This window comes from Ochotona princeps, chromosome 26 (genome assembly GCF_030435755.1).
Source record: "Ochotona princeps isolate mOchPri1 chromosome 26, mOchPri1.hap1, whole genome shotgun sequence".
NCBI lineage: Eukaryota > Metazoa > Chordata > Mammalia > Lagomorpha > Ochotonidae > Ochotona > Ochotona princeps.
In genome coordinates this window covers 22,442,932-22,470,264 of record NC_080857.1, presented here as the reverse complement: position 1 = coordinate 22,470,264, position 27,333 = coordinate 22,442,932, and the positions used below count along the sequence as shown (strand labels likewise).

The following is a 27,333-nucleotide window of genomic DNA, read 5'->3' as shown; positions in this document are numbered from 1 at the left end:
AAAACTAGACTCCTGAGAGGCTTGTTGAACTTGGAGGACTCCTCTCATCTGAGCAGAGACTGTCTGGAATGGTAGCCTGATACCTTGTCCCTGCCTTGAATTGCAAACCCTGGTGGGGTCAGATTCCTAGGGGCATGGGCTTGGGGAACCACCAGGACCACCAGAATTGACAGATCTCCTCACCAGTGTGCGTCATCAGCACACAGTGGGGGCACATGCTAAGATGCAGTAGAGGGGCTGATGGGAGGCTCTCAGTGGAATTCCCTGCTGCCTTGCCATTTACAATTAACTGGAGCCTTCCAGGCTTGTGAGGCAAAAAAGTTGTTGGTGGAGGGGTTTCCATAGCAACATGGAGGCTGGGTTAGTACCGATAAAAGCTGAAGTTTCAAACTCACGTTGAGGCTTTTTTTTTTTTTTTAGATTTATTTATTTTTTATTACAAAGTCAGATATACAGAGAGGAGGAGAGACAGAGAGGAAGATCTTCCATCCGATGATTCACTCCCCAAGTACAACAGCTGATGCTGTGCCAATCTGAAGGCAAGAACCAGGAACTTCCTCCCACATGGGTGCAGGGTACCAAGGCTTTGGAGGCGTCTTCGACTGCCCCCCCAGGCCACAAGCAAGGAGCTGGATGGGAAGTAGAGCTGCCGGGATTAGAACCGGCACCCATATGGGATTCCTTGCGTGCTCAAGGCGAGGACTTTAGCCATCGCACCCGGCTCGCAGTGAGCTTTCTTAAAAAGGGCAGTTAGAGGGCCCGGTGGCGTGGCCTAGTGGCTGAAGTCCTCGCCTTGAACGCCCCGGGATCCCATATGGGCGCCGGTTCTAATCCCGGCTGCTCCACTTCCCATCCAGCTCCCTGCTTGTGGCCTGGGAAAGCAGTTGAGGACGGCCCAATGCATTGGGATCCTGCACCCGCATGGGAGACCCGCAAGTGAATCATTGGATGGAAGATCTTCCTCTCTGTCTCTCCTCCTCTCTGTATATCTGACTTTGTAATAAAATAAATAAATCTTAAAAAAAAAAAAAAAAAAAAAAGAAGGGCAGTTAGAGCACCCAACGCAGTTAGGCAGCTCTACTTCCCATCCAGCTCCCTGCTTGTGGCCTGGGAAAGCAGTCGAAGACTCAGATCAGCACAGCCCCGGCCTTTGCGGTCACTTGGGGAGTGAATTATCGGATGGAAGATCTTCCTCTCTGTCTCTCCTGCTCTCAGTATATCTGGCTTTCCAATAAAAATAAATAAATCTTTAAAAAAAAACAATACCACAATTTCTTCATTTATCCACTGGTGGACTATTCGGTTGATTCCATATCTTGACAATTTTGAACAGTGCTGCAATAAAACATCTTTTCAGGTGATTGTACTGTGTGGCCAAAGAGAACCAGACAAAAGGCAGGCAAGATAATAACAATAACAATCATAATCATACTACATATCCTATCTTCCCAAGTAAAAAAGCAAGCTCTGACGAGTGACTTTCTAAAGCCCCAAGAGCCCTAAGCACCGGCCCAGCTCAGATCTCAGGACCCTGACTAGTCATCACTGTAATTATTGCCTGGGAAGTGGAAGATGGGGGCATGACTAGGGTGGGCTCCTGCAAGCCCCTAGCACCTTTCTCCTTGTTCCCTTGTACATAGCCGAGCTTCCTGCCCGCCCCGTCTGGTCTGGCTGGATGAGAGCCTGGCATCCGAGTGGGCTGCTGCTGCCCGAGGCAGGTCTGCCTTTCTGTCTGCGACAGTGGGGATCCAAGCTATTGGGCTCAGAGCTGGTGAATCATGCACTTGGCTTTACGGCTGATCTAATGAATGGCAGTCTTTCAACTTGGGACAGAGCATCCGATGAGACTGCGCTCCCAGGAGACAGGTGGAGTGGGGTGGGGGGAAGCATGAAGGGGCAGTGGTGTCAGGTTCACCAGGTGTTTATAGTTTAGCCAAGACTCAAGAAAATAAAATTAAATCAGGAGCCATCCATAAAATAAGGCCAGGACCTTTTTATTTGCACTTCCACTGAAATTCAGTGAAAGGCAAACCCAGCAGGTACCTGTTTTAACTGGCAGTAAAAAGAACTGGACGGCAATTATTTAAAAGGAGTTGGAGTTGTTTAAATCTAAAATTGAGGGGTAGGTTTAAGTCTTAAAAGAAAGTTTACAAGGTGGAAGATTGGGGTTGAGCTGTTTCTGATTAAAATGACACGGAAAATGTTTCTCATGCTTATTTTAAACCTCCCCCCTTTGCTGTTTGCTTACTAAATTTAGCAGGCCAGGAAGCCATAAGCAAATGTATTGGAAGAAAAAAAAAATTGAAGTCAGGCAGATTTGAAAGTTGAATCAAAGTGATGGACTGAGAATAAAGCTCTCCAAGATGTGAAGTTAGTCCTTGCGTTTTGTGGAGTCGAATTGTTATTTCAGCTTAAACAGTCTCAGATGTGACTGACCTTATTGGATGCGGAAGTGCTAGCCTTGGCACGCTCTAGAAGGACCAAGACGGAGGAGGGAGGTGGCTGCCACAGCGTCAGCCAAGAGTTCCCTACAGGAGGCTGGAAGACTGTGGGAGGCTCTTCAGGCCTTTGTTCCTCACCATGGCAACGCGAGGGCTTCCCAAGTCGTGGCCCAGATGGAGCCCCCTGCCTCAAAGCCCGAACACAGTCCTGTTCCCACCGAGCCCTGGACTTAAGCCACGGGGCCCAATGCCGAGAGAGTATCCTGCTCTCTTGCAGGGCACGGCTGCCACTTCCACTGTGTCGGGTCCATCAGTGGCTTAGGTTTGGATTCTGCTTTTTTATTCTTGGAGGATGACTTTCTGAAAGGACTGAATGACTGGTAATGTCTATGAGCTTTTGAGTATTGGAAAAAGACACTCGGCTCCAACCAATTAGCAACAACGACAAAGACTGACACCAAAAACTGGATCGGTGACTCACACCATTCAACTGGAACTCTTTCGTTCCATCTCTCAGCTCTGGTTGTTTCTTCGTGGTTCTGTTCTTCAGACGAGATTTCTTCACATGATAGACAAGAAGATCTTCATTTCCCGAGCTTGCCAGTACTGATGAGAAAGAGCTCATTGTATGGAACGGTCTCAGGGAGGGGTGAGCTGGAGGTGCTGCTCTGGATGCCTGGATCCCATTTCAGGTGACTGGGCTCTGCTCTCCACTCTGGCTTCCTGCCAAGGTACACCCTGGAGGCAGCAGGGAAATGCCTCAAGTGACCCAGTCTAATGAACCCCTTTGGGAAGCAGCCAGTGATGGTTCAAGCGGCTGAATCCCTCCCACCCCCCTGGGAGACCCAGAGTGAATTGCTGGCTTCTGGCTTCATCCTCAGCCCAGACCCTGCCTCTGAAGGCATTTGAGTAACGACGTAGCAGATATGGTGCCTTGCCAAGTGTGCTGTTATATTCCCCCTCTCTGCCATTGAAGTGTGTGTGCAAACAAATAAAGCCTCATATGAAGATTCTGATTGGCTTAGCCAGATTCATATGACCTTTCCTGAGCCAATCACTATGTCTAGGGCTGCAGCACTCCTATTGGTCTTGATGCTTCTTTTGCTCACCTCCTCCCACCCCTGTGGTCATTTCTGCGGTGTTGGTGGGAAAGGGGGATGGTAAATAACAGTAGGTGAATGGGGAAGCATATCCCCAACACAAGCAAAAACTACCTGTTCCCTGCCTGGTCCAGCTCAGTTTCAAGTGAGGTGTTGTGCCAAGTGTGTGTGGAGGAGGGAGTAAAGGAGAAGAGGAGGTCTGGAGGTCATGATCACTCATCACTCATTTATTCATCAGTCGTTGCTTTGGGGAGCCGACCATCACCTAGGCACTGCTCTGCGCTTCGAGATCCAATCTTTCCCCAAACAACCCTTACCCTGGTGAAATTTATACTGCTGTAGAGAAAAAGTGCCCAACAATAACACAAGTAATCAAAGTGTATCATGTGATGCTAAGAGCTATTTGGAAAACAATAACAGAGCAGGACATGGCCTGGGTTGGGGTTACAGTTTTACACAGGGTGGTCGGGGAAGGCTCACAGAGGAGGGGAGGTTGGAGCAGAGTCCTGTAGGAAGCCAAAGGAGGAGTCCTGCAGCTGTCTGGAAGAAGAATCTTCCAGAAGGAACAAAAGGGTTCAAGGGAAAGGTTCCTGGTGGGCTTAAGGAACAGTCATGAGGCCAGTGTGGCTGGAGCAAAGCAACAAGGTCATCGGCAGAGGCTGCAGGAGGCAGAGCATTAGGAAATGGCTCCTAGGGGCTCTGGTGGGCTGCTGGGAGTGCCAGGCTTTATGTGGGAGAAGTCACTGGAGGCCACAGGATGTGTCAGAGGAGCCCATCTGTTTGATGGTGCTCTCTCCCCAATAGATTACAAGTGGTTTGAGAGCACGGACAGTATTTCAGTACCCATCCATCCATCCATCCATCCTCAGCAAACACTTGCTGGGTACCTCCTAGGTGTCCAGTGTAAAGGCATCTCACTGTGCAGTGGGAAAGAAAGAGAAGGACAACACAGATAACCAGGGCCATGCAACATGTGCCCTGACCTAATATAAATCCAGAGTCCCCTCACCCTGCAGGAAGGGCAGCGATGCTATGCCACCTGGGAACTCCAAGCGCAGGATCTTCAGGCCCTTGGACTGGTCCAAACTGTACTCCCACAGTTCTGTAGCCAAGGGCCAGATGGTGCATTTCCTTCCACACTGATAGACTTGGAATACAGCGTGGATGGGAACGCAGGAGAACCATTCTCCTTTAGAAGAGGGGAGAAGGAAAGCCGCGTTCAGTGGTCCCCAGTCTATGGGCATTGTCTCAGTTGGGGTGGAGGTAGAGGGAGACCTTGCGACGCATTCTCGAGCTGCTTATGCACCACATTTGCATTGGGATTGGGCAGGAAAGGGGTCACATTCCTAACTTCCTCATCTTGGAACCATACTTTCTTTGGTTTAGTCCCATATTTCCAACCTCTGAGGCATGTGTGTGCATACAACAGGTTTTTAGTGGATGATTGTGTGTTGATACTAGCAGCATATCCACAGGAATGGGATACCCCCATGACTGGATGCTCAGGGCAGATCAAAGGTCGGGCTGCAGAGTGTGGGAAAAGGCATTGAGGGTGGCCTGATGTACCCAGGGTGTTTGGTCCATGACACCTGTCATCCATCTCTCCCAGCACTTGGCACTGTGGACCCAGGATGTGTGACTGGGCCATATCAGCAGCAAGCGTGGTCCCCAAGAAAGCTCATCTACCTGGGCCTTGGCACCCTGCAGGCTCCACCTTTTTATCTGTGGGGTTTGCTTGTCTCTGCAGCAGCTCTGCCAAATGTCCGTCCCAGCCTGGGGCTCGTGCCTGGCTCTTCCCTTGGAGATGCCAATCTATAGGGGATGTGGCAGGCACTGTGCTGTAGTTTGCAGTCGCCTTAGGACAAAGAACATTGATTAAATGTGTGGGTGTTGGGGCATGGTGGAGTAGTGTGACCTTGCTATGCCATATGGGTGTCAGTTCAAGTCCCAGCTGCTCCACACATTTTAAAAATGACTTATTATTAGAAAGGCAAATTTTGCAGAGTGAGAAGGAGATACAGAAAGAGATTTACCATCTTCTGGTTCACTCCCAGAAGCTGAGCTTATCTGAAGCCAGGAGTCAAGAGCTTCCTCCAGGTCTCCCACATGGGTGCAGGGATTCCAGGGTTTGAGTCATCTTCTCTTGCTCTCTCAGGTCACAAGCAGGAAGCTGGAACAGAAGTGGAGTAGCTGGGACATGAATGCTCGCCCATAGTGGAATGTTCACACTACAGGTGGAGGCTTGGCCTATTACAACATGGCAGTGACCCCAAACAAACAAACAAACAGTTAAGGGAGAGAGAAAGAGAGCAGGTGTTGGAGCTAGAATGGTCGATTGAAATCTAGACCTTGTGACTTACCAGCTCTGACCTTGGGTACTTTTTTTCAAGCCTCTCATGCCTCAGTGGCCTGATCTGTCCCCTAGGGGAGCTAATGCTCTCCTCACAGAGTTGGGGTGACGCACAAACAACTGGGAGCCATCAGCTGCTGCCTTCTGTGTGCATGGTGGGCTACTCCAGCTGACAGGGACCTTTGTCTCAGGTGACAGGGACACCCTCCAAGGGCTTTGACGAGAAGGCCTACCTATCGGCCAAGCTGCTGAAGCCTGGAGAGGACCCCTACAGGCAGCATGCATTCAACCAGCTGGAGAGCGACAAGCTGAGCCCTGACCGGCCCATTCGCGACACGCGCCATTACAGGTATGGCTTCTGTCGGCGGTGATGGAGAAAGACAGGTAGACAAAAGGAACTGAGGGGGCCATGAGCCTGTCAGACCATTGTCTTCAGGACTTGCCTGCCCTCTCTTTATTTCACTGGCCCCTGAGGGGCTGCTAGGCCAAGGATGCCCCTCATTTGGGGCCAGGCAGACCCCTGGTCACCTTGGTCTGACATTCCAAGAAAAAGAACCTTCTGGGAACCATAGGTGACTGGGGGGCATGGATGGGCCCAGTGCTGTTGGCATGTTACCTTGCTGGTGAGGCCCAAGTTGAAGAAGGGCCACCAGTCTTGCCCAGTGCAACCAGTGGGATGCTGGAAACAGCCTCCATTGACATCTCTTTCTCCTGTCCCCACTTCCTCAGCCACTCCCAGAAATGCACCCCAGTCCTGCCATTAGTTCTCCAAGATCAGGATCAAGGATACCAGCATCCAATCCCAGCTCTGACTCAGCTCGGGGTCCATAACCCCGAGTCTTATCACCACTGGTGGTCTCCTCGTCCTGAGCCCCTGATCTGGTGCACAGCGTTCCTTGCAGCCTGACCTCTCCCTCTACCTCCGTCCTCCCTGCCCTCTGCAGCCCCATCCTCCTCTGTCCTCCCTGGCTTGTTCCCTCTCAGACTCTTTCCTCTGCCTGAACACTCCATCTGCCACACCACCATGCCCTCTCCTGTTGCCACTCTTGCCCCAGGGTCTTGGCACCTGCTCTGGACTCCGTACAAATGTCCAGCCACCAGAGGGCACTACCAGAGCTCACCCACTCTCCACTGGCAGCTCAGAATGACACACAGAGCTCATCTCTGAGCTAGGCTATGGCAAGTGGGAAGGTGCTACAAGTTGCTGCCAAGCCCCCACTGGGGCAAAGGTGAATTGAGTGTGTGTGTATGTGAGCATGTGTGTACGTATGTGCTGTGTGATGTGTATGTAGGTAGAACAAAGGACATGCTGGGTGTCCTGTGGTGGAGCCGGGTGAGCTGGCCTGAGCCGTGCCCTTCCCCTTGAGCCTCCTGGCTGCCATTTGTGCTGGACTCCAAACTGTCTGCCAAGCTCCTGGTCCAGCCCTCCATCTAGGGATCCCTGTCCAGGGCACAGAGAAGACCCCACCAGCCCAGATCCAGAGGAGGGGGTGGGCCAAACCCTTTCAGAAATCCTCATGGGCGGAGTGTGTGTGTGTGTGGGGGGGGGGTTAAGTACACCCTCCAGATAGGGTGTGGGTAGTTTGTCCCCTGTCGTCCCTTACTCAGAGTCCCTCCTTCCTGGGCAGCAGGTGAATGGGGAACAAGCACAGAGCCCTTCTCAGCCAGCCAAGTCTGCTCCTGCCCCACCTCCACGCCAGTCCCACATCTCTCTCCCAGAGGAGAATTAAGTGTGAGAATTTCTCCCATGGGGGTGCCAAGCTAGTGGGACTGGTGCCTGTGTGACACGGTTGGTCCACGTTGCAGGGCAGGAAGGGGCCTGGGAACTTGGGCCATGCACAGCAGACAGTGGGATAAACACCCAGGGTGGGGATAACTGGAGAGCCATCCAGTGTGAGGTGCACCAGGGCAGGTGCTCGACGGTCCACCAGGCCTGGGGCAATGGATGGAGGCGGAGGCGCCAGTGGGGCCACATGGTGTCTGGAGCTAATGAAACCCTGAACTGCTGGTGAGGGTCAGGGACCAAGGTTGTAGCACAACAGGCCAAGCCACTGCCTGGGATGTTAGCATCCCCTATGAACACTGGTTCAGGTCCCTGTTACTCAGCTTCTAAGTTAGCTGTCTCTTAAGGCATCTGGGAACGCAGCAGAGGATGGTCCAAGTGTTTGGGACCCTTGCACCCATGTCAAAGACCCAGATGAAGTTCCTGGCTGCTGACTTTAGGCTGGCCCACCTCTGGCCATTGTGGCCATTTGGGAAATGAACCCAGCGGAAGGAAGATTCTGCCTTTCTGTCATTCTGAATTTTAAATATTTTTTAAATAAAAAGTTTTTTAAAAGGAAGAATGGGCCCCCAATCTCTTAGGACTCCTGTTGCTTCTTCTCCTTAGACCCCAGGCTGTGTGGCATCTGCGTGCCTGGCCAGTGTGGGCTGCAATGTGGTATGTGGGATAGGCCTGGCCCTGGGGCTACTGCTGATCTCCCTGCTCCCTCCACAGTTGCCCATCTATGTCCTACTCGCTGGACCTGCCAGCCACCAGCGTCATCATCACCTTCCACAATGAGGCCCGCTCCACCCTCCTGCGCACGGTCAAGAGGTAAGCCCGTGCCTGGCGGAACCCTCATCACAGCAGGGCTGCCCCCCGCCACAGTCTCTATGACCTGCAGCACCCACCTCTGGCAAGGGGAGTTCATGAAGATGGGGTGCCATCACCATGTAGCCCCTGGAGGAGAGGCCCCCCCCTTGAGAAACTGAGATGGGTGACCTAGAGTCAAGGAGATTCCCCAAGAGCCCACAGCCATCAAACGCAAGGTGGTGGTTCGAGAATCAGGGCAGAAATTCAGGGATCAAGGGCAGAGGAAGGCAGGGAGGGAGGAGGTGAGGTCACAGAGAGGTACCCCTTCCACTCTCCTCCCAAGCTTGGCCTCGTGGTGCAGTTTAGCTCTCCTTTATCACATTTCCTCCATGAACTGAGATAAGAATGGGAAGGCGTGCCCAGTGGTGTTCCAGGGACAGGGGAAGAGGGCTCTTGGGGAATAGCTTCCTGCCCAGGAGCCCCACCCAGCAATGCGAGCTAGCTACCCGCTCCTGTCCCTGGGAAGACTGGTCAAAGCCATGGCCATTAGAGCAGCCCCAGTTCCTGCCTTCCTAACAGCCTGTGCTACCACCTGGGGGTGGGCCCAAGGGCCTGATGGTCCAGACAACAGGGACAGCCATGTCCTCGGGTGAGCCCTGGTTTAGCCAAGGCATGCATGCTTCCCAGCCTCTGATGAGGGAAGGCTAAGAGCAGATGCCCCCGGCCAGTGTACTGACCTGGCAGCTGAGTGCCAGGTAAGCTACGTGGCACAGGAAGGTAGGTGGTTGCTGAGTTGCGGCTCTGTCTCTGTCCCCACGGCTACTGCAGCGTCCTCAACCGAACTCCTGCCAGCTTGATCCAGGAGATCATTTTAGTGGATGACTTCAGTTCAGATCGTGAGTATTACACCTGACCCTGCACCTCCCCTGCTTCTGTCTCCCAAGAGGCGGGAGGCAGGCATGCCTGGCATAGCCCTGGCTAACACCAGATGACCTTTCTGATCTTAGGGGGGACCCTGTGGGGCTTTCTAGGCGCCTCCCTAGCTGGTACTAGAGCAAAGGAACAAAGGGGTGTTGCTTTGGCTGGCACCCCAATGAGAGGACCTTAAAAGGGCGGGAAGTGAGCATTTGGTTTAGCAGTTTAGATATCCATATGCCATTTTGGATTGCCTGCATTCAGTGCTGACTGTAGCTCCTGACTCCAGCTGCCTGGGAGGCAGCCATGATTGCTCAGGTAGCTGAGTCCGGCCACCCATATATTTGGGAGACTTGGATTGAGTTCCCAGCTCCCAGCTTTGGCCGTGGCCTAGCCCAGCCTTTGCACACATTCGGACAGCCAACCGTCATATGGGAACACTCTCTCCGCCCCCATCTCCTTTCCTCTCCCCCACCCACTGAATAAATGGCCTTTTAAAAATGGGAGCAACATCTACAGCATGTTTTATTATCCCAGTTGTTGCATGCAGGAGCATGTTCCTTCCACAGGGCTCTGAGAGCCAGGCTGGTAGCCAGTGTTGGTGCCCTTGGAGCACCCAGAGAGGAGGTGCAGTCATGCATGGGTGCAGCCAACCCCTCCGTCTGGCCTGAGGGTAGGAAGCAGAGCAGCCCTTTGGGCAGTAGCAATGACCAGGCCCTTCACCCTACCTCGTCCCCAGTCCCTTCCAATGCCCGGTCAGGGAGGACAGCTTCTGGGTGGTGCCCATGGCAACCAACCCCCTTGTGGTCCAGCATCCAAGCCTGAGTGAGCTTGCCTTTCTTCTCTCCACCATCAGCTGAAGACTGTCTGCTCCTGACCAGGATTCCCAAGGTCAAGTGCCTGCGCAATGACCGGCGGGAGGGTGAGTCCTTGGACCCTTTTCCTTGGGAAGCATTCTCACGGCAGGCCAGTGAGGCCCTGCTGGGCTCCTGATGGCTGGGGCCAGGGTCTACAGGAGACATTCCTCCTTCCCAGGCCGGCCCCTCTCCTGGCATGAGTGCCGTTCAACCTCTGATAGACCTTGCTGTCTCTCCTGAGATGCGGGAGGACAGTGCCTGTCTGCCTAGCTAGGTTATTGTCAGCAACAAACTAGATATGCCGTAGGAAAAGGCTGTGGTCTGGAACGCCGGCCACAGCACGGCATTGAGCACAGCACTCTAAGGGACAACAGAGAAGTACAAAACACGGTGCTTGTCCTTGTGGCCAGGGGGTCAACATCTGTCACAGCAACAGGCTGGACATAGTTATGTGGCAATAGCATCTCTATCAAGAGAGGGAGTCCACAGAACGCTGGAGAGAGCCAAGAAGAAGGAGTGGACCTTGGTGGCGGAGTTGGGGGAGGGGGACGAAGGTGAAGGGAGCCAGGGAGGGCAGGCTAGGCTGGGGCGCTGCCAGCAAAGGCATCAGGCAGGGGGAGTGCTAACAGCCCCTGCAGAAGCGCTTCAATTCCAGGCTCTCAGAGGGAGAGCCCCCTACAGCTCACAAGGCACAGGGGGCTGCCTTAGCAGGGGCATGACCAGCAAGGAGCTGTCCAAAGCAATGAGCAGCCGTTGAGCTCGTCTAGCATAGTCCGGTAGGCTTTTACTGTGATGTGGCTGGAGGGGGGACCACCTAGAGCCTTCCCGGGGTGTGAGGGGCAGACTTTGTAGCCCAGTTGCCCTTGCATTCTCCACTCACTGAACTGACTGTTGGTGTGTCACCAGAGCACAGTGTCTGATGCGTGGATGGCATTCAGGGCATGACCCTGGAGTCATGAGAGCAAGAGGGGTACACAGTGAACGAGGCAGGAAGCCAACAGAAGCCACCAGGAAGGTGCAGTCACAGGCATCGGAGGCATCATCCCAGTTCCTGAGGGACTCTGGGGCGATAGCTGAGAAGCCAGCCTGGTTCACCACCAGCAGCCAACCCCCGTCCCCTCCCTTTGCAGGACTGATTCGGTCTCGAGTCCGCGGGGCAGATGTGGCCAGCGCTACCATCCTCACCTTTCTGGACAGCCACTGCGAAGTGAACATCGAGTGGCTGCAGCCCATGCTGCAGCGGGTGAAAGAGGTGAGCCGGTCCCCATCCCTGGGGACTCAGCAAAGGGGGTTGTCACGTGCGCTGGTGGGCTGATGGGAAGCTGGGATGAATGCTCTGCTTCCCGTCCCCCACCGTGCCGCCCCCAGTGACATCAACTCACTGAGCTTTCCTATCTGAGAGTGGGGATAATTGTGATGTTTGCCTGGTTGGGACAGCTAGACGGGGTGGGGCGAGGGAGGCCTGGGTGTGTGCTGAGGTCCTGTCCGTACATGGGAGTTGTTTATCTCCTGGAGGAGGCAGTGCCCTGGAGTGGAGGGAGGGTTGGTCCAGGTGGGAGGTCATAGAGAGTGTGGGGAAGCAGGTGAAGGGAGAGTCAATGATGAGCACAAATCTAAGAGCTTGCCTCGTGCTTCTAGGCACACCAGACGGTGGAGCTACTTTGCAAAAACAGTTTGACGATTTCTCGGAAGTTTAAAACTAGACTTAGCATGTAGTCTGGCAGTTCCAGAGCCAGATGTAACATGGAACTTCAGAAAGTTGGTGGAAAATAGAATTAAAAGGTAAATGGGAGAGGGGTCTGTTGTGTGGCATAGCAAGTTAAGCTGCTGCCTGTGGTGCCAGCATCCCATAAGAATACCAGCTCAAGCTCTGGCTGTTCCACCTCCAATCTAGCTCCCTACTAATGCATTTGGGAAAAAAGCAAAGGATGGTCCAAGAACTTGGACCCCTGCACCCATGTGGGAGATCTGGCTCAGCCCTTGCTGCTGTGGCCATTTGGAGAGTGAATCAGAGAATGGAAAAAAATCTCTTTTTCTGTCTGTCTCTCTCTTTCTGTGACTCTGCCTTTCAAATAAATAAATCACTCTAAAAAAAGAGAAATGGGGGGGCAGATTTTTAGAACAGAGATGAAGATGTCAGGACACCTGCCTTCCATACAAACACTTGGGTTCAGCCCCCAATGCTGGCTCCTGATCCCTGCAGGTGCACACTTGAGGATGGAGTGCTGCTGACCCAAGTAACTGAATCCCTGCCAGCTGTTTCTGGCTCCTGGCTTTGTCCCCCTGACTGTTCAGGGTGTGTTTAGAGTGAGCCTGCAGATGGGAGCTTGCCATCTCCATCTAGGACTCTCCTCCTCAAAATAATTTAAAAAAAAATAAATAAAGTTACTCTGGTGCAAGCATTTCAAAATCCGCACATAGGTTTTTTTTTCATAATACACATTTTCAGTGAAGTTTTTGAAGACACCTTCTATGCATGAGTTTCAGATTTTTTTGCACCAAAATAAATGTGCCATTTCCATGAACATTTGAAGTCTCCTCATATAATCGAGAAAAATAAAAACCCGTGTCTGTATGAAAGCTTATCAACCCACGTTCAGAGCAGCGCTATTCAGAAAAATCAAAAGGTGGAACCACTCCGTTGCTTAGCAGCCAAAGGAAGGATACCCAAACAGTGTCCGTAACTGTGTTATCCACCCATAGAAACACATGAAGGATGGTGCAGTGAGAATGCATTTGAAGTCCTTGTGCAAAATAAAGTCCAGGCACAAAAGGCCACATATTATGTATAAGATGTTCAGAATAAACATGTCTGGAAATCAGAGCTCGGTCAGGGTTGCTCACTGAAGTGATGAAAACATTCGCCACTTGATGGTGGGAAGGCCGCTACAGCCTTGTGCACGTGCTAAAGCCCACTGGACTTCTGAAAGCCTCCCTTCCCTTTTGGAATGGTGAACTGTGTGGTGGGTGCATTAGATCTCAGCATGAAAACGTCTACCGAGTAGATGTGTGTTCCCTCCCCACCCTATGGAGCACTGAACCCCTGATCTGTTCTCCATCTGTTATTGTGAGACTGTATGAATGGAGGGACAGAAGGAGTTCCAAGAACAGACCAGAGGATGTTGAAGTCAAAGAATAGAGAGGAAGAGTGAGGAATCTGAGTGTCTGGTTCCCCCATGAGGGAAGCAAGAAGACAGAAAACAGGAAGACAGGTCTCTGGGGAGACCCCTCCTCCCTGGGTTGGTGTACATTTCTGAACATGGTGAATGACATCATCCATCACCAGCACCCCAAGGACTCAGTGAAATCCACTCTACTCACCCACTGGATGGGCTGGTGTTATGGGGGGTGCTGAAGGCAATGTTGGGTCTGACCTTGAAGTGGCTATGGCTGGTTTCCATGGGGACCAGAGTGTTTGTGCCCTCAAGCTGCTGGTGGCCCAGTTGGAAAGACTCAACGCCAATATTTACAGAGGTGAATGACAGTGAACAACAAAGAAGCCCTAACCTGCAGCTGAACGGCCACCTCGGGCAGGAATTGGCTAGACTATAATCATGAACACAGCTTAGAAGAGGAAGTGAACTGTTAGCCTGCCAGTCATCAGGAAAGGCTTTGCTGAGGAGGGCAGAATCCCAGCAGGGCTCAAGGCTGGGAGAGAACTGTGCCTGAGGGACCCAGGTGTGACCTTCCAGGAGCCAGGGGGGCAGTGGTAGACAAATCACTCCAGGGCACCCCTGAGCCCATCCTGCAGGAGGCACTGGGACCTATCAGACCCATCTCCCCAGAGCAGCATCTGGGCCTGTGTTTGCAAAGGAGTCTTATGCCATTGTGCGTCTCCTCTCCTAGGACCACACCCGTGTGGTGAGCCCCATCATTGATGTCATCAGCCTGGATAATTTTGCCTACCTCGCAGCATCTGCTGACCTTCGTGGAGGTGGGTCCTGCTCCAAGGGCATTGGTTCTAGGCTTGAAAAGCAGCAGGTGAGGTTAGGTACCCTTCCCCATGATGCCAGAGTCCTATGCTCCCCCCACCTTGTTGTCAAAAGGGGATTGTTTGGAGCCCTGTGGCTGAGGGCAAAGGGCTGGCAACTGCAAGAGCCACATGAACCCCTCCTCTTTCCTTCTCCGCTCCCCACCCTGTAATGCTGTCAGTCCCAAGAGGATCATGCCACAGTCCTGGACACAGGTTATAATGTGACAGCCATCCTGAGATTGGGGCTGGGGGAGCCCTGAGCTGTCATGAGCCCTTAGCAGTCACACCCCAGAGATGTCACACCCCAGACCTGTTGTGTCTCTCAACCAGGGTGGCTCTTGAGATGGGATGAGTCTCAAAAAGTTGGAATTGAGATATGCTGTGGACATAAAAACACACACCAGGTTTCCAAGACTTAGTGTGAAAGAATATAAACTATCTCCTTAGTAAATGTTTATGTTGACTATATGTTGACATGATAATATTTTGAATATGCAAGAGTGTTCAAAAACCTTGTGGAAAATTCAGATTAAGAGCTAATTTCAATGCAAAAAAGAAAATAAAAATCCATGCCTAGTTCTTTCATAATACATATTTCATGAATGTCTTAAAGACTTCTTGTCTGTGTGGATTTTGATTTTTGGGGAGGAACCAAAATAAACTTATCTCTGAATTCCATTTTTCATGAATATTTTGAAGTATCTTGGTATTTCATTAAAATTCTCTATTCAAATTAGTCTCATATATTCTTATTCTTTGGCTAGGATGATGAGGTCATTTTTAAATTCCATTTGTGGCTTCCATTTTGTGGCTTATATTGTGTTTCTTTTGGACCACTCTGGTGTCAGTTCTAAAGCTGTGCTGTTGAATGCAGTTGACAATAGCCGTATTTGACCATTTGAATGACTTAAAGGGAAGTAGAATTTGAAATTCAGTCCTTTTATTGTTCTTAGCAGTATTACAAGTGCTCAAGCGCTACATGTGGTTAATAGTTATCACAGTGTATAATGCAGGCAGAACATTTCCATGTGAGACAGTTCCTGCCCCCTGTGACTCTGGTGTTGGAGCCAGTTGGCTGTAGGGATTTCCCATTTGAGGCCTGGGATCCCAGTTAATGGACCCAGCCATTGGTTAGTTCTTGGGGTTGAGGGGGTAGCCAGGCATTTCCATATTGGGAAATCGGGGGCCTTGTGTATCTGCTGTGGCCTCTGCCTGGAATTTGCTGTCCTCGAACATCTGCCTGGGACCCTGCTCTAGTGCAGGTGTTTCCTCAAATGCACCTTCACTGCCTTAGTGTGGGCTCCCTTCCTTTTACCCCAGACAACATCTCCACCCACCTGTCTCTGTAGCTGCATCTTATCTCCGAGGTCTCACCCAGTGGGGTGTAGACTCCATAAAGTCAGAGGCTGGCCATCTTCTAAATGTGGAGCCTTGTGTTCAGAAACCCATGCAGAGCCCAGGATCCTCCTCCAGTGGGGGAAGCTGCCCTGAGCTCCACCCTCACTCTGCTCTGGTCCTAGGATTTGACTGGAGCCTGCATTTCAAATGGGAGCAGATCCCCCTGGAGCAGAAGATGACCCGGACAGACCCGACCAAGCCCATCAGGTCAGGCTGCTGTGGGTTCTAGGGAGACCCCTCCTCCCTGGGTTGGTGTACAACTGAAGTGCTGATGGTTTGGCGCCTTCGGACCCAGCCTGCAGGGACAAAGAGGACAGAGGCTGCGGGAACAGGTATAGGAGTATAGAGGTCCTTAGCCACATGCCCTGCCCTAGTGACTTTGCAAGCAGGTGTGTGAGGACCAGTGTCCTTGGGTCTTGGAGCTTCAGGAGGGGCTCTCAGCTTTTCCAACTCACGTGTCACTCCCCCCTCACCAATCTCCCCTTCTTGTTCCCAGGACGCCTGTCATAGCTGGAGGAATCTTCGTCATTGACAAGGCCTGGTTTAACCACTTGGGAAAGTATGATGCCCAGATGGATATCTGGGGTGGAGAGAATTTTGGTGAGTTGGGAAATAACGCCAGCAGGTGCAACAGCAATTCTAACCATAGTCACCTCTTACCCAGTGCCTTAGGAAGTAGTTTAATCCTAAGGTCCACTGATACAAATGCTATTAACATCTATTATACTGATTAAAACAAATACACCAAACCCTAAGGCACAGGGAGGGCTAGCAGTTTGTCCAGAGCCACACAACCATCTAACATAGAGCCACACAACCAGCTAACATGGCTGTCTGGGGGAGCCGAGGGTCACGTGGTCCAGCAGAGAGGTTGAGAGGACAGCCTGGAAGGTGGTGATGGATCACATGGCCTGAGAACACACCCTGCCCTTGCCACCTGCAAGCTGCTTGGCCCCGGATGTGTGACACTGCCTCACTGAGGCTGGGGAATTGACGGGTGGGAACATAGAGACAGGGCTGGTGGCCACTGGCTGGACCTTGAGTGAGCAAGGTCTGGGGCACTATGCTGTGTAGGGCTGTGACTGCCAGGAGCTGGGAGATGCTGGGAAAGCATGTCCCTGTAGTTTTGGGTTGTGGGCTCTTGGGGAGGAGGCAGAGGGAAAGACCCACCCCTATGCTCACCCCATTTTCCAGCGGGCAGTCTCCCAGGCAGAGCAGGGTGGGGAGTCACTGAGAGGTCCCTGGGAACCTGAACGGCTCCAAGTCTGTCTGGGAAGGACCCTGGCACCAGGCCCCACCCTCCTGGCACACTGCCTGCTGTTCAGCCCAGCAAGGTTTCTTGGCCAATCAGCAGGGCTGGTCTGTATGTCCTCCATTAGACAGGTGGGAAAGCCAGTGCAGTGGAGACAGGTGGGGTCGGAGTTGGGCATGGGCCATCCCTTCATTACTCACTGTCGGGAACCATTTTCAGGCTGGTGTTTGGAAGAGATGTTGCTGAGTGCCTACCACAGGGCAGCAACCCATTCGTCCAAACACCCTTTTATGGGTTTGGGGCCCAAATGATCCCCTTTGTGTCATGCCCCCCTCCCAGGGAGCTCTGCCTGCCCGAGTTCCAGAAAGCCTTTGGAGGCTGGGAAGCTGCCACTCCTGAAGGCTTTCTTTTCTTTCTTTCCTTCTTGGGCTGGGGATTGATGCAAAAACAAGTGAATGATCAAATAGCTCCCTCCCAAATCTGCCCGAGGCCGGGGCCCAGTGCTGGGCAACTTAAAGGAGAACCGCTGAGTGGTGCTGGCAAGGGTTTTGTTTCTTAGAAGAAATTCAAAGAAAGGTCCAGGCTGGCTGCTGCGCTCAGACTCCTGCCTCTGGTGGGCCTGGGCCTTTCTTTGTTGAAGCAAAGGAGATTTCACAACCAAGACCTGTTCATGCATCCTCAGGCCTCTGGGGACAGCCAGACTCTGCAGCTCAGGGGCCACCTTGAGAGGGCTGGTGAACCTGCAAACTTTGGGATACAGGTGAGGGATTCTCTGAAAAGCTAGCTAGGCACAGGCACATAGCCTAACGATTCAGCCATCCACCGCCCTCGTGGGGGTGCCTGGGTTTGAGGCCCGGCTGCAGCTCCTGACTCTAGCTTCCTTCGGAAGCAACCTTGAGGAGGCATTGATGATTGTTCTCATAATTAGGTTCCAGCCTAATGATTAGATCTGGATTTAGTTCCCAGCTCCTAGCTTCAGAAGCCCAACCCAGTCTAGGTCACAGACATTGTGGACACTTGGGGAGTGAACCAGCAGGTGGTAGCTCATTCTTCTCTCTCTTTCTCTCTCTCTTACTCTCCCCACATCCTGTCTGTCTGCCTCTCGAATAAATAATAAAAGTTAAAAACAAAGCCCATAGCTGGATCATATTCCTCCTCTGCCCCAAACCTGCTCCCATGTCCCCTCTGAGCAAACCTGAAGACCCTACTGGGACTACCAGGTCTGTGTTATCAGTCTTTCCCGCCATAGCCGTAGCCTGTGAACCTTGCCTTCATCTTCCACTTCTCTCATTCTACCTCACTCCAGCTGCCCTTGGCCTCCCTGTTGCCCTTGAACTTGCCAGCCTTTCATTCAGACCCTGTCCCTGGGCCTGGGGCGCTCATTCCCTGACAACAAAGTGTTGCGCTCCCTCCTCTGTTTCAGTTCCCATGTTTTCTTGTCAGTGAGCATGTCCCTAACCAACTTCATCCAACACATAGCACCCCCACTCCAGACACACCCCTTCAGCCTCTACCCAGGTTAAGCTTTCTCCAGTGTATCTATTGTGGAGGGTGGAAGTCTGCATCTTTTACTTATTTTCTTGTTATTTGTGTGTTTCATTTGTTGTTTGACTGAGTTCTTGGATCCCTCCACCTAGTAAGAGGGAGTCGCAAGCAGTGTATGATAAGCAGCAGATAGCAGATGCTCAGTAAGAGCTTGTGGTTCTGACTCAAAGCAGGAGCTGTCTTTGATACAACTTGGAGAGGTCAGCCCCTGGCTGTTTCAGTCATTCGAGGAGTGATAGCAGATGGAAGATCTCTCTGTCTCTCCCTCTCTCTGTGTCATTCTGGCTTTCAAATAGATAAAATAAACCCTGCCTCCCCCACCCCAAAAAAAGACTGCCCAAGATGGGGTTACTTCGCGAAGAATGAGAGGTTTGTCTGTACACCCAGTTCTGGAGGCCCAAGGCCCAGGGCCCCCACCTGCTGCTGGCTTCCCGTACAGCCAAGCCTGAGGCAGCCCAGAGCATCCAGGGCCGGGAGACAGGAGCGCATGCGTCAGCAGCTCCCTGTTGTCTCTCTGTGTGAAGCCAGCCAGCAGCATTCAGTCACAGGGTTTTCATTCTAATGACCTGAACTCATCATAGACTCCTCCCTGGAGGCCCCATCTCTAGACACCATCATTGGGTCAAGTTTCTGCCTTCTTAGTACCATGAACCTAAGATGTGGGGAAGTTAGGGCAGGCATTTGGTATACAGGTAAAACTACCGCCTACAACACTAGTATCCCATGTGGATGGTGGTTTGTGTCCCGGCTGTTCTACCTCTGATCCAGCTCCAAGCTAACGCTCCTGAGAAAGCAGCAGATGATGTCCCAGAAGGCCTTGGATCCCTGCCATTCATGTGGGACACCTGGATGAAGCTCCCGGCTCCTGATTTTGGCATGGTCCATCACTGGCCATTGTGGCCATCTGGGAAGTGAACCAGAGGGTGGAAGATCTCTGGCTCTCTTTCTCTCTGTAACTTTAACTTTCAAAATACATTTTTAAAAGGGACAGGCAGACTTGCATGATTTCCAGGGCCAAATCATATTCAAACTGTGGCATGGAGTGGGTGTGTCCCTGCATGTTTCTGTGTGTGCACGTGTGTGCATGCACATATGTTTAGGGGAGGTAAACAGGTCAGGAACATGAGCACTCCACTGAGGCAGGCCCAGGAGCTCTGACCCCAGCATTTCCCTACCCCGAGAGACACCGTGGAGAGGAGAGCCCCTTCGCAATGCGCCTCAGGGGGCCTCGCCAGGCAGCCCCTTGCTGGCTGACTCCTGCCGTGTCCTGCAGAGCTATCCTTCAGGGTGTGGATGTGCGGTGGGAGCTTGGAGATCATCCCCTGCAGCCGCGTGGGCCACGTCTTCAGGAAGCGGCACCCCTACAACTTCCCTGAGGGCAATGCCCTCACCTACATCAGGTGGGTGTCAGCGGGCAGGGCCCTGGACGGGGAGCGGCACACCTGGGCTCTAGACCCCAGTCGTGCCACTTGCTCAGCATGTAACTGCACAGCCACCACTCCCTTCTCACTTTTTGGGCCTTGGTTTCCCCATTTGTCCCCTGCCAAATCTGACATTCTGGGATTGTGGGAACTCCAGGGGTGGGACAAGGAAGCTGCCAGCAGGCCTGCCTTGGCCCCTGGTCATCTTGGACCGAGATGTTGATACCAATCGACTCCTTCTCTGGTGTCAGATCTCAGCTCTTCGCAGTGAGGACTTCCCAAAGCTTCCCAAGGAGAAATAAAGTCCTCTCCCTCCCTGCTTACTTTTTATGCATTCCCATAATATATTGCATATTTTACTCACTGAGTTCTGCTGCTGCCCTCTCTGACCCCCAGGTGCTGGTCTTGGATGCCAGTATCCTGGCCCTGATTGATCAGGTGTCTGTCCAGCCGAGTCCCCAGGCACAGGATGCACCTGCTTCTGGGGACATGACTATGGCCTGCAAGATCATTCATGACCTACCTGTCCTAACGGAATAGCCAAGGCAGGGTAGCTGAGACTTTTGTCAGCCTACCTCATCCCATTTTTATAACAGTGATTCATGTTCACTGCAAAAATTCAGGGAGTGCCAATGTCAACGTCAGAGGCACAGACCCATGCAGGTTCGGTTGGGGATTCAGTTCCTCTCATTGTGGTAGAGAAGAAGCCAAAGTGGTTTTGGCCCCGCTTCCTCCTGGGTGGCCCGCTTAGCTCTACAGGAGTAGCTGCTGTTCTCAGCCAGCAGCTCTGCACCTCTGCCTCTGTGGATCACATGCACAGAGACTGCCACAGGCTGTGCTGCCGCTTTTATGGAAAAGGAAATGGGGCCAGGCTGCGGCTTTCCTGACACCGATGTCTTGGCCACTGTGCACCGTGTTAGGCAGGGGCATCAGTCGCGTGCCAACCTTGGAGCACCCTTTGTGGAGGCCACCTTGTTCTCCACCAGGTAAAGGGCATTTTGCTGGCTGCCAGTGCTTTGTTGCACATGTGTTCTTGAAAATGGCCTTGCTGCCACCTGGCAGGCACTGGGTTTCTGCCAAGTAGATTCCTTAGTTAGAGAGTGCGCTGGTTTCTGCCTCCCCAGTCTGGGTCACTTTGCATGCATGCCAGTGCGCCATGGCACTCATCTCCCAAACCATATCCTTCTCGTTAATGAACAGGGAGTTAACGCAACCCAGATTCCGCCTCGCTGTGGCCTTCCCTGGGGACCTTATTCCACTCTTCCATTCTTCCAGGAACACCAAGCGCACCGCGGAGGTGTGGATGGATGAGTACAAGCAGTACTACTATGAGGCCCGGCCCTCCGCCATCGGGAAAGCCTTTGGCAGGTGGGTGCCTGCCCCTTGCCCCCTCGTCTCCCTCCCTCTATGTGGGTGCTACCACAGGTCATCTCCCTAAAGACAGCCCCCACTAGGGCGGGCTCCCCTGGATCCCAGGAGAGCAAGACCTGGGTCCTGCAGTGCCTGCCACTGCCCAGGGCTGAGACCACGAGAGAGTACTGCTTGGGGCTGAGTTGCCCTCCACTGCTGCTGGCAGGAACAGGGACACCCGTGGGCAGACTCAGGAAGGGACTGTCTGCAGAAAACATTTGGGCTTTCCCCTCCACCGCCTGCTCAGCTCTGGGATCCGTTGGCCTGTTTCCCTGTCGTGGGCTGTGAAGACTCCAGTCTAGTTAAGCATTCTCAAAAGGCAGATGGGTTGTGAAAGCAATTTAGTGGGTCGTGATCAGCATTGAAAGAGAGCAGAGGGGGAAGAAGAAAAATACTATGAGTTAGATTAGTACAGAACAGAATGAAAGCTCAGCGTTGATTCCAACGAGGGCTAAACATTGTGTTAGGAAATTCTCAGTGGGGTGTGTGTGTGTGTGTGTGTCTGTGGTGTCCTACACAGGTGCATAGTGTGTCTTGGATCACAGTGGAGGACATAGCAACAATCTTCAAAAATACATGGAAAATGTGCGTGTGTGTCTCCTTTTTCAGCGTGGCCACACGGATCGAGCAGAGGAAGAAGATGAACTGCAAGTCCTTCCGCTGGTACCTGGAGAACGTCTACCCAGAGCTCACGTGAGTGTAGTGGGCCTGGCCCTGGGGAGGGGGCTGGCAGCCTGATGACCCCTGCCTTGAGGTGCAGGCTCCTCCTAGCCCTTGGGGTTTGCCTTCATGTGCAGGCCCTGGGAGGGAAGACTGAGAGACCATTTCCAGGAGCTGCAAAACGGATGTGGCAGAAACTTAGGGATCGGGTCTCACACCTCAAGAGGGGCATTATTCCATACTTCTGAATGCAGCCCTGCAACTGAGGCCAAGGCCACAGGTGCAGCTGTCCTCTTTAAACTGGTTCTCTCCCTCCTGGAGGGAGTGCATCCTAAGGAAATAAAGCAGCCAGGACAAAACGCTACTGACCACTGGTCACAGCAGCCAGCTTGCCAGCTTGTAAACAAACCAGGCATTTGCTAATATAATTGTAAGGGCTGTCAAAGCACGAGAGCCAATGAGAACAAAGCAAAGTGCCAGTGGCATGTGCGCAGCGGTTCTTTTCATGTTTAAGGTTTATCTATTTGATAGGCCGAACGACAGAGAGAGAGGGGACAGGGAGAGAGAGAGAGATCTTCTGTCTGCTGCTCCACTCCCCAAATGGCTATTACTGCTAGAGCAAGGCCAGGCTGAAGCCAGGAGTAGCAACTTCCTCCCGGTCTCCCACATAGGTGCAAGGACCCAAGGGCTTGGGCCTTGTCATGAAAAGATCTGTGTACTTTGGTGCCCATCCAAACAATGATTGAAATCCATGAATACAAGCAGTCTTCAAGAAATGTACAGAAAATGAGTATTAAGGGGAACACTGAATTTTTTTTGCACCAAAGTAAACGTAGCTTCTTTGCTAATAAATTATTTGAGAGACAGAAATACAGCTCCCTGCCATGTGTTATATTCCTCAAATGCCTCCCAGTTGGCCCAGTGGGAGCCAAATCTGGCAACTAGGAGCTCTATCCGGGCCTCCCACATGGGTGGCAGGGACTCAGCAACTTGAACCATCCCCATGGCAGCCCAGGGTGCATCGGCAGGAAGTTGAGGTTAGCAGCGAGAGCCAAGAATTAAACCCAAGGAGACAGGTGCCTTCACTTCTCGGCTCAGTGCCCATTCCAAAATGATCATTTCATTCCCTTTTCCATGAACTTTTTGAAACTCCCACATATCTGCCAGGTAGTTCATTTTTGGTATCATTTCCCTATGATTTAGCTCCATGATTTTTCTTGAGTTTGCTCGTTGCTTTATCTGCCATAGTTGCAAAACAGGCACCTGGCAGACTCTTTGAACAAGTGGTGTGACCAGAATGGCTCAGGGATGTCTGAAATGAACATGGTCCCTCAATAGCCCTCACCTTGAGGAACAGGACTGACCCACCCCAAGGTCACTGCCTGGCGCTCTGGAATGTCCCACCCCTCAGAGTTTGCATATCCTTGAGAAAAGCAATCTTTTCTCAATCTTTGTTTTTTGAGGACAGGCTTAATTATTTTTGGTCAACAGCCATGGTGAGGTTATAGCCAAGTCCAGTGAATAAGCCAGATGATTAACTCGGGTAATAGAATCCCCAGTCCGAGATACAGCCTGCCTCTGTCGACTCTGCTTGCTGTTTCCAAGAAATTCCGGAGCCATCTGAGAACAGCAGCATGTTTGGAAGCAAGCTGACAGCACTGAGAGCCCCTGGCTCCCTGGACAATAGCTTTGAGAGGAAGGTCATGAATTTCTAACTCGGTGATAAATGAGCAGCTTCCTGAGGGAACTGCTTTTAAGGGGATAGTGTTAGTTGCCGTGTGCCATTTCAGAGAGGCTGAAGGGGAGAAGTTCCTCTTTTACTTCCTGTCAGAGGTTACAGGGCATTTGTATGGAGCCTAGTGACCCCTGGACCAGCAGCAGGAGCTGAGAAGCTCAAAGGTGAGAGTCCTGGGAATGTATCCTTCCTTTCCACGCCACATTCCCTGGCACAGGGTCCCCTGAGGACCAAGAGGACAAAACGCTCTGTCTGAATCCTGAACCAGGGGGCAGATGTTTAGCACAGCAGTTACGACTGCCTAGGGGCACTGAATTCCAGATCAGAGTGCCTGAGTTCAAGTCCTACCTGCACTCTCCATTCCAGCATCCGACTTATGTGCACCCCAGGAGGCAGCGGGTGATAGTTCATGTGGTTTTGCGTGAGGTACCTGGATGGAGATCTGGGCTGTCACTTAAGGCCTGGCCCAGCCCTGATTGTGGAGGGATTTGGGAGGATGAACCAGTGGACGGACGATCCCTCAGTCTGCCTTTCAAATCAATAACAATCTTGAAAAGAAGGAGAAAGAAACCTGGATGGATCATAAGACAGAGAATGCGGGAAGCTGGCTCTATTAAATGAAATGCCTGAGTCATCTTTGGTCTGCTCTGTCACCATGTGACTGCTGGGAACTCCAGAACTCATTCCTCCCTGGGTCACTGAACCAGGAGAGGATAGAAGGTATGGGTTAGGTGGGAGATCCCAAGGCTCGGCGGGGAGGGGTTCCCACTTTCCTCTAGGGGATCCTGAGCGGGGTGCACACTTGCAGAGGCTCAGTGGAAGGCTGGCCTGAAGGAAAGTGCTCTGTAGCCAGCCTCAGCCTCAGCGAATTCCTGATGATAATTAGGAGCAGCAGGAACGGTTGTGCAGGCTGTGCACTGTATAAACCCACCCTGTTTGGGAGGGTACTAGTTATAAGCAGACGTGACACATTGATTATATTTCCAAGCAGATGATGGTAAACACCCCTTATCTAACAAAACCCGTATATTAGCACAGGTTTCTTTTTTCTATAAATACTTATTTAATGAAAGGTAGAGAAAGAGAGAGAGGAATCTTCCACCTGTTGGCTCATTCCTCAAATGGCCACAGTGGTCAGGTGGAAGCCAGACCCTTGAACTCCACCTGGGTCTCCTCACATAGGTGCCAGGAACCCAAGAAGTCAGGATTATCTCCCATTATGTTCTCAGGTGCTGTAACAGAGAACTAGATAGGAAGTGGAGTAACTGGAACTAGAACCGGTGCCCATATGGGATGCCAATGTTGCAGACAGGGGCTCAACCCATGCAGCCACAGTGCCAGCCCCAAAGACACTTTGCCAACAGATGGAAGTGGATTTTCTTGAGGAACGGGCATCCTAAAGTTCAATGGCATCCTCCCTTCAAAGGGCTTCCCTAAAAGGAAGCAGCTGCAGACCTAAGCCCTACTCCCTCCCCCTGCCAGCACCACCACCACCACCACCAAGCTGCACTCCTCTGAGCAGAGACCTCCAGGAGGCCTTAGCAGGCACCGTGTAGAGAGGAAGAACATGACCTGTGGCCCCCTGGACAAGGCACCCACAGTGCCTTGCACCTTGCAAACTCCAGTTCTTTCTGATGGGCCGAGTGACATAAGGAAGTCAAGGGGGTCGGGGTGAAACAATAGGAATTTGTGAGGACTGTAGCAAACTGGGAGTGCAAAAGCCCCAAGTGGCAGCAGCTGCCATGCAAGTTCAGTATGGTCTGATCTTTTTTCAAAAAGAGCCAGTCCAGGTTTTCCTTCAAATTTTGTGAGTTTTGCCAACTAATAAAAAGCAGCAAGTTAAACTTGTAACTGTTGCTAAGGGACTGCGTTACTATGATAATATGGGGGAAATGGTGGAGGGAAAAACAGGGAGAGGGAAGGGGGGAAGGATAAACCCCTACACTTCAAAACTGTATCGTGAGAAATAATTTTTAAAAAGAGAAATGTATTTGGTGCAAAAACGTTGGAAAATCTTGCCTAGCCTTTTCATAAGATGCGTTTTTTTACAAACCCGTGTTTGTGTAGATTTCAAATTTTTGCACCAAAGTAGCCTCCTCCATTTTCGCAGCCCCCTGAATGGGACAAACTGCAGACTCCACAGTGTGTCTTCCTCTAGTGAAGCTGAACACATTTTCACTTGCGCCTTTTAAATGGCCCGTTTATTTTAAATCACTTTCCTCTCATTTTGAGAATGATTTCTGAGCTCATATTTGGGCCCCAGCCTGGCCTGAGTGTCCTCTTTGTACATGGAAGAGCCTGCTCTGTCCACAGGATTCTTGTGCCTCAGGCCTGACCTTCCAGGGCTGTCCCTGGAGCTTCAGGAAGAGCCCACTGGAGGCCTGCCCTGCCCTGCCCTGCCCCAACTCCCATCCCGTGTTGGTCAGGCCTGTCCCTGCCCACAGAGAGCCGGGTGGATCAGCAGGGAGGGCAGAAGCCTAGCCTGACTGCCATCTTTCCTCTCAGTGTCCCCGTGAAGGAGGTACTCCCGGGCGTCATTAAACAAGGGGTCAATTGCTTAGAATCCCAGGGCCAGAACACAGCTGGTGACTTCCTGCTCGGCATGGGGATCTGCCGGGGGTCTGCCAAGAGCCCCCCTCCCGCCCAGGTAAGCAGCCTAGGACCTGGGGTTGGCCTGAGAGTGGGAGAGCAGCCAGGGGCACGGAGCGCTAGTCGAGTAAGGGGCTTCCCTCGGCACATCTTGTTCCTGCTCTATACCCTGGGTCTTCCTTAAGGGGCCCACACTCTGCGCCTGATAATGAGCTTCTCCTTGCAGAGCAGGATGTGTGGTTCTCCCTTGGCAACAGACTTCTGGAACTCCTCGGTGCAACTTAGGAGTGTCAAGGCTTGCCTGCATCAGAACCGGAGCAGGGGACGGGCCCAGCAGTTTTTAAGTCTCCAGGTGGGACATGCATGTCCCACATTGGAGGTCCTGGGTTCCGCTCCTGGCTCCAGCTTCACTAAGCAGACCCTGGGAGGCGGTGATGATGGCTACTTGCCTTGTCTACAGGAGACCTGGGTGGCACTCCCAGCTCACCACTTGGGTGCCCCACATTTGGGGAGTGACCGAGCAGAGGACAGTGTTTTCTCTTACTTTCTCTCTCAAATTTAAAAAAAGAAGAAAAAAGGGCATGGCGCAGTAGTCTAGCAGCTAAAGTCTTTGCCTTGTATGTGCCAGGATCCCATATGGGTGCCGGTTCTAATCCCGGCAGCCCTGCTTCCCATCCAGCTCCCTACTGGTGGCCTGGGAAAGCAGTCAAAGATGGCTTAAGGCCTTGCGACCCTCCTGGCTCCTGGCTTCAGATTGACTCAGCTCAGGCTTTTGTGGTCACTTGTGGAGTGAATCATCGGATGGAAGATCTTCCTCTCTGTCTCTCCTCCTCTCTGTATATCTGACTTTCCAATAAAAATAAATAAGCCTTAAAAAAAGAAAAAACATACACACAAAAGAAAAACACAAAAACAAAATCATAAGCGAACAAACATGTGACCTAGAGCAGGTGATGAAGGCCCCAGAGTGGTCCAGCTCCCTGGCTCTCCTGATCTTATGTCCTGTCGGTCTCCCTTCCCCCCAAATCCCTTGGTACATGGCTCCAGCTCAGCTATCCCCGCCTCCAACATGTCTGTTTTCATTGGAAAGTCAGATTTACAGAGAGAAGGAG

The 27,333-nt window shown here is 52.1% G+C and overlaps 1 protein-coding gene across 1 annotated transcript in view; it reads left to right on the top strand.

Annotated features, from left to right (window-relative positions):
- Positions 1–27,333, top strand: part of GALNT16 (polypeptide N-acetylgalactosaminyltransferase 16) — an 82,934-nt gene that overhangs the window by 48,720 nt on the left and 6,881 nt on the right. The window contains exons 3-14 of the mRNA XM_012926741.3: positions 6,083–6,240; positions 8,389–8,487; positions 9,295–9,362; positions 10,238–10,303; positions 11,369–11,490; positions 14,085–14,172; positions 15,732–15,816; positions 16,106–16,209; positions 19,680–19,806; positions 21,103–21,195; positions 21,847–21,930; positions 26,138–26,279. Of these exons, the coding sequence (XP_012782195.1) occupies positions 6,083–6,240; positions 8,389–8,487; positions 9,295–9,362; positions 10,238–10,303; positions 11,369–11,490; positions 14,085–14,172; positions 15,732–15,816; positions 16,106–16,209; positions 19,680–19,806; positions 21,103–21,195; positions 21,847–21,930; positions 26,138–26,279 (1,236 nt within the window). The remainder of the gene's footprint in view (positions 1–6,082; positions 6,241–8,388; positions 8,488–9,294; positions 9,363–10,237; positions 10,304–11,368; positions 11,491–14,084; positions 14,173–15,731; positions 15,817–16,105; positions 16,210–19,679; positions 19,807–21,102; positions 21,196–21,846; positions 21,931–26,137; positions 26,280–27,333) is intronic.